The following is a 7,336-nucleotide window of genomic DNA, read 5'->3' as shown; positions in this document are numbered from 1 at the left end:
AGATTAACTTCAAACTTCACAATACGGTTAATTACCATGAAAGCTCGGACAAGTTCGATAACCGCCATTATCCGACCATAATTTGTGGAGTTATGCTCCTTTATGGACTTGTCGAAACAGTGTCCGCTCGATATCTCAAGTAATTATTAACGGATTAACTTCAAACTTCACAACAAGGTTAATTACCATGAAACCTCGGACAAGTTCGATAACCGCCATTATCCGACCATAATTTGTGGAGTTATGCCCGTTGGTTTCATTAATGCGATGCATGTGTTCCATGATGTTGAATTGCACTCATTGATCTACCAGTTATGTTGAATGATTTCTCTTTCAATATCAATTACTCACAAATACTTCATATATTTCAATCATACAAACAACTGCTCATTCAATGTGTGACGGGCGTATTATATACCGCTCGCGGTAACCTTGTTGTTAAATTTATACAAGTTAAATACTTATGTTTGTTTGTTTTTGTTTTGTTTTATTTTAAAATATATCTAAGGTCAAACCAACAGATAATGTGCATCTGGCCATGGTGCCTCAGCCGTGTGGTTTTGATATCACTTGAGTTCTCGAGGTGAGGACGTGACATTACTTTAACTTGACCTACTGGTACAGAAACCAGAAGACGCTTACTCTTCTGGAACACCTGGTCTTCTTCTACTTGTACTTTAATTTTCTGTTTGAATCTCTCCTTTGTTCACATTTTGCCCTAGTTATATCAAGTTTGAGTTCAAAATCATGGATTTGCTGACATTGCAGTACTTTCTTGTTGTTAAATTCTTTCTCTGAAATTTAAATGCAGAGGTCGCATTTTGTCTACAAAAAAAATAAAAAATTGCATGTCATGTTCTGTAGAAATATATTTGCAACATTTGTGGTACTTATAATATAATAATTTCTTTAAACTGGAAGAATCACTTGTGCCTAATTTAGATTGTATGTGCTGATCACTGTGTGTAGTCAAGGGTTAACTACAGAGCTGTTTGTCATTGTTCCCACACAATACACATCCTTCATTGCCTGCCGTGTGGACTTTGGAGGGCAGCCTGCTACATATTTAGAACTTAATTTGAAAAGGTGTTGAATGTACTGTTGTTTGAATGAAATAATATTCCTGAGATTAGCAAACATTTATGAGAAAGAAAATGTGTTAAAGATATAATGCTGTTTTCACCAGTAAATGATTATAATACAATGGCATTGTTTGAAGGATCAATATTGCAAGTTTGTTCCTTAGAAAGATTGATGAACTGGTAGACTGATTTAATGGAAGTTTAGAAACAGGTCTGCGGTGACTGTAAAACATGAGTTATGTCTGAACAGGAATTACCTGTAGCTGTCTTCATTCCTTGATCAGTGTGTAGAAAAAGTCTGCTCTAATTTTAATGACCAATTAAATAAATTTAAAAAAAGGAAACACTTAAATATTGAATTTGAATTTTATCATTAATTGCATTTTTCCAGCTACTAATTGCATCATGTACACATTAGAAAGATGAAAAAATATTTGCCCTATGGCAATATATTAAGGGTAAAGAGTACAAGCAATTAATTATAAAACTGATATTATATTTTTATTATCATTGTCACTATTGTGAAAACTTATGTTTAAGTCATTTTCAAAAGATGTATTCCATAGCAATCACATGGTGTGATGTATTTTACTGAATCATTGTTTGAAATTTGAGACATTTGAAAATAAAATAAACCAGAAAACTGCATGAGTCAAACTCAGGATCTTAAGCCTCCACCATACCTGCCAATGTTAACGCTGTCATACAGGAGTTTCAAATAATCAGCATCAATTTGAGTGTCCTACTGCTGGGCTTCAAAGCCTGTGACTATAAGTTGACAGGGGATTAGCTACAGTGAGCCAAACAAATCCTTTTTGGTTGCTTCCCCTTCTATGTAAAATTCGAGAATATGTCCCAAGTCAAATAAACTCCAAATAGAACCCTAAATCTTTGTGACTATAACCGATGCAGTGGTACACTTTACCTCAAACATATTATAGTTTCCAAATGTTGACTCTATTTCAATATTGATATTATTTATTTCCAAATTCAACCTTCTGGTTAAAATAGTTAAGGAGTTAATTAGTGAGTGGAGTAGTATAGGTGATACCTGGTCAATAAGGGAATTGTTTATTGTAATCAATACCCTGTCTAATTGATATTTTAAGGTAGTAATTTTGGTGTACACCTGTACAGGTACCAAGGAGGTTTAATCAATGTATCCATCTTTATGATGTGCTCTTAAAAAACATATTTTCAGATACATTTACTAATGTTTGGTAATGTACATGTATGGTGTATATTAGTCAGGCCTTCGTTAAAGTCTAACTCCTTTTCTCCATTAACAGTCAATTATGTGAAGTAAAATGATGATGACATTAATTTTAATTTTCCAGGCATAAGTTTAACCCTTCATTGTGGTACCTGGGGCAGAAATGAGTTCATTGTAATTGGGTCTGCTATTGTAAACTTGAGCATTTTTTGGACGTTTAAATATCTTAAGACACTTATATACTAAAGCAAAATTTGAAAATCCAAGAACATGTAGTGCTTTAATATGATACATGCTACATTGGTATATAATTACAGGGATGTGATAATAACAATCAACTCGGATGTATTGATTGATCTTCAATATTCTGACACATCCACATGTTTCAAAAAGTGATAAATTAGATAAATGATATCCAATGTCATGACCGCTGTGTTTGGTAGATATACAGGCTCCTGGTAATTTAACCATCAATGTCCGACATCATGGATGGCTGCTCAGAACCATGAACAATTCATAGGTTTTAGAGATACTGTCAAACAGATCATATAACTGGTGTATCTATAGCACTGCCACTGATGCATGACCAATCAATACTCCTTTATTATGGACTATAGTATCTGTTTCACCCTGCTGCTACACTTATTAGCTTGTGGTACAGAACTTCAAAACACCCTAGCTACTTTATCAGGTCATGAAAACATCATTTTCATATATATGTAGAATGTTTAATGAAAGAGCAAAAATAAAAAATAAGACTGTTACGTCATTATTATTTGAACACTTTTACTTGAGCCAGACTGTAAACCAAAAATCAAGGTGATGTACTTCAATTTCAGGATTGCCAAATAAATTTCAACAAGACAATCTGATTGTAGAGCATGAACTGCAGCTTTATTGAGGCTGTAACAAAAACAATACTAAAAGATTTTTTATTGATGCCAAAGAACTTGAAGAAATGGGGATGGGGTTATTACTGGACATCCCCCCTATGTATGGGAAGTAAGAACAATGGGAAGTGGGCTTATTATCAGGATTATATCTGGTAAAATACGGTAATGGCTGTATCAAAAATCACTCCATGATATTTGATATAGCACCTTATCTAGATGAAAGAATCTGTTTAGGTCCATTGCAGAAGCTTTATCAAATGTTAACTACATAAGCCACCTGGCTAATACCTCCACATGTGTCTATCTGCCTGCCCGCAATGTGTGCTGGATATGTTTTGTGGTGAAACCATATTTCTAATTTCTGGCATCGTGTTTTTCAAAAGTGCTAAGGTATTTGAATGTTAAAACCAAGACAATACAGCACCCAGCCTAGATTATGTTATATTCCATATTAGTTATAGGGGTTGTGTCACAGAGCAGGAGAAAAACATTTTCTCAGCCCTGCTGCAGTCAGCTGCCAGGCACCACAGTAATTATAAGATAACCACAAGGAGAAATCTTGCACTTCAATAAATAATGCAAATATCTACAAGAAATTGGTTCTGTTTTGTTTTTTCAGATTACAGATTCAAACAGAATGAAATCTTCAAACGCATGAAAATAACAACATTTGTTCAGTTGGTAAGTTTGAATTCCTACTGCATTATGTTCTAATTTAGCATTAACACATTTCACATAGACGTTTATTCTTTGACCTTGTACTCACATATTTGACATCAGGAATAATCTCATGATCAACCCTGGAGATGTAAAAAAAAAAAACAGAGATTAACTTTAATAATTATAACACAAGGTGTAACTAAACTTAAGTTATCATAGTTGATGACAATCAGACATTGATCAGTTTTAAGCAAATTGAAATGAAGTAGTATAAAGTATCTTAAGGTAAAATTTCATGCAAAATTATTTTTTTTTAGTGATTTGTACACATTGGTTGATATTTATATAGGGAACTTCAAAAAGTGAGATTTTGAGAATTTTTATATAAAACTTGTTTGCAAGTTTCATATAGTATGTTTTGATGCCTCTGAGTGTATTTTGAGGGAGTGCTGTCATGGTCTACAATGTGTTCTCAGTGCATCATGGAACATCAAAAAGATATACTATAGTAAATGTTAAAAATCATACTCGCTTATAATAACGTTTTTTATTTTCTCAGTTGGTACAAGTTGCTGATTATGACCTAGACACCAGTTCACAATACAGTAAGTGTAACTATCATGATGTTTTATGTATATCGAGTCGGGTGATCCCGGGCTCCCAGTAACTAAACTTGACTCACAACCAAGGGCACATTCCTTGGTCAAATGTGTTTCTATACTTGATAATTTCTTACAATGCCATTCATACCCTATGCATGTGACCAATTTTCAAAAACCTGATATACAATTATTAGCTTTGTTGTCATGGTCAATATTCGTATCTTATTAGTATTTTTATTTTTAGGTTCATAATCACATGGTCCCTGCATGTGGGGCGTAAGAATTGTACCTGCTGCCCCCATTGCATGATCGTAAGAGGCGACTAAGTGTGGGATCTTTTCTTTTCTTTCTAAACAACTTTCTTCTTCCTAATGCCTCACTTTTGGCCTTTAGTTGAGCATTCAACCTTGTGAGGAAGTCTTTGGGTTCTGTCCCCAGGCCGAGACATACCAGAGTCTGTAAAAATGGTAGTTCTACTCCTGCTTAACGCTCAGCAATTTAGGAGTGGTACAACTGGTTTGCCCGTTGTCAGTATAATGTGACCAGGTGGGGTGTCCTGCTGGGTGTCTTCGACAGTATGTTTCAGTGAGGTAGCACTATAGAGTCGGCATCAGTTCCGCGCCATTACAAGGAGATAAACACGAACATATCACAGCCTCCCAAAACACACACGCATACACTACACACATGCATCTTACACACAGGGGAGGCCGTCCTTAAATGATCATAGCTGTTGATAGGATATTAAACAATACTAAACCAAACCAAATCATAATCACATCATCTTAACCATTGCAAAAATCTGTAATCAGCTATATATAATGGTATAATATTCTGACAATAACCTCTTCAGTACCCCAAGGCCTGGAGTCATGACCTTTTGGCCAACTGAGATAGAGGATTTATTAGTCACAGGTTAAAATTTAAAATCTTCAAATGGCTTCGTCTATTGAACCATATGAAACCTCAAGTAATTATGAGTAGATTTTCTGTAGCTGCTATAAAGCTAGCTTGCTTGGTTGATAGGCTATCAAAGGTGTTCATTATTAAATGACCTTGACCCACATTCAAAGTCACAAGTTGTTAGTGTTAAATCTTCAAAAGACTTACTCCAATCAACCATGAAATTAACCTACGGTAATGATTTAATTAAGACCTGTAGCTTCACGGTCAAGTAAGTGATATTTTTGTACATTCAAGGTCACAGGTATGGGTCAAATATATCAAATTATTCAAGTTTTATCTTGTCCAGGAGTACATGGTTTTGAGTCATGATATTTAGGGGATAGTACGTTGTTTTGAGTGGCTATACTGGCGATTAGAACATGAAATTTGGGTTTGAGCTCAAGACCGATAGGTCGAGAGTTTAAACCAAATTTCAGTAAGTTTCAGTTATAAATGGAGGTAAGAACAAGGAATGTGTACTTTTTAATTCATTCAACAGATGCATTTCATCGGTCGTTTTGTTCTGTTGCCTAGCTACTAGTCTTATCAGTGGGATTTCACTAAGTGCATGGCGAGCATGTTTTGGTTAGAAACGGGGCGTGGCTTAAGTGTGATGGAGGAGCTTAACACGATCGATCATGATTCTATCACAGATTAGAACATGGTCCGTATATCCAATCAAAACATGCGTTGCAAACGAATCGTGTAAGAATTGGCTTTTAGTTTGCTTGATAAAGAGCAGCCACTTTTGATAAATACTTTACTTGAAATACATTCAGATTGCAGGGGTCAAATTTAAATGTGTGAATGTCTTTGAACAGTCTCTTTTTAACAAACCATGATCCTTACAGTCATGGTATGTGGCCTGTAGCTGAAGGGCTATCAAATTGTTAAAATAGGGACTGAATAAGAATTGCATTGAGGGTCCCAGACGTTAATTAATCTAAAACATCACATAGAACCATGAGTAATGGTATTTGGCCTCGTGGCCTGTAGATTGCTGGGACTCATGTTTATCCAAATAAATGAACTGGATTCACACTCATTGTCATAGGGGTCAGATATGTTAAAAGTTTCAAACAACTTCTTTATATGAAACACAAGGCTCAAAGTGATGATCGTTTTTGTGTGTATATAGCCCCCTAATGACCTCTTCTGTGTAAATGGGCCCAAAACATTGCAGTAGTAATTAATTAGTGTGTAGCTTGCTGGGATGAAGATATTGAAAGTTTGCTCAAGAATGATTGTTACCTTGATCAAATTTTGAGGTCACAGTTTAAATGATTTTCATCACTTTTAATCAACCATGTGGCCCAGAGCAAAGATATGTAGCCTGTATTTTGCTGATTTGAAACAGCAAATGATTTCAAATAATCTGCATTGACCCCTATTTCCACCAACTTCTGTTCAAGTTTCCAGAAGAACAGTACATGCCTTATGGGCCTCTCCTTAAGTCACCTAGGTATGTGTTTTATTTTGTACAATTTTTAGCTCACCTGGCACGAAGTGCCAAGTGAGCTTATGCCGTGGTGCGGCGTCCGTCGTCCGTCCATCGTCCGTCCGTCCGTCTGTCCGTCCGTCCGTCGTCCGTCCATCGTCCGGCGTCAATATTTTAGTTTAAACGACTTCTTCTTAATAACCGAAAGGCCTAGGGTGATGATATTTGGCCAGAAGCAAACTGGGATGAAGGGCTACCAAGTTCGTTCAAATAAATTACCTTCATCTATTTTCAAGGTCACAGGGGTCAAATATGTTAAAAACTTTAAACAACTTCTTCTCAATAACCAAACTGCCCAGGGAGATGATATTTGGTCAGTAGCATGCTAGGGTGAAGGGCTACAAAGTTTGTTCAAATGAATGACCTTCAATTATATTCAAGGTCACAGGGGTCAATTGTCTTAAAAAACCTTTAAATAACTTCTTCTGAATAACCAAAATGCC

The 7,336-nt window shown here is 35.6% G+C and overlaps 1 protein-coding gene across 2 annotated transcripts in view; it reads left to right on the top strand.

Annotated features, from left to right (window-relative positions):
• The window catches only part of LOC110447652 (centrosomal protein of 41 kDa-like), a 46,983-nt gene that overhangs the window by 27,372 nt on the left and 12,275 nt on the right, over positions 1-7,336 (top strand). For both annotated transcript variants that reach the window (XM_021493494.1, XM_021493495.1), the window contains 2 exons: positions 3,808-3,869; positions 4,408-4,453. In XM_021493494.1, the coding sequence (XP_021349169.1) occupies positions 3,808-3,869; positions 4,408-4,453 (108 nt within the window). The remainder of the gene's footprint in view (positions 1-3,807; positions 3,870-4,407; positions 4,454-7,336) is intronic.

Source organism: Mizuhopecten yessoensis, unplaced genomic scaffold (assembly GCF_002113885.1).
Source record: "Mizuhopecten yessoensis strain PY_sf001 unplaced genomic scaffold, ASM211388v2 scaffold3555, whole genome shotgun sequence".
Classification (NCBI taxonomy): domain Eukaryota; kingdom Metazoa; phylum Mollusca; class Bivalvia; order Pectinida; family Pectinidae; genus Mizuhopecten; species Mizuhopecten yessoensis.
This window is presented reverse-complemented; position numbering and strand designations above follow the sequence as displayed.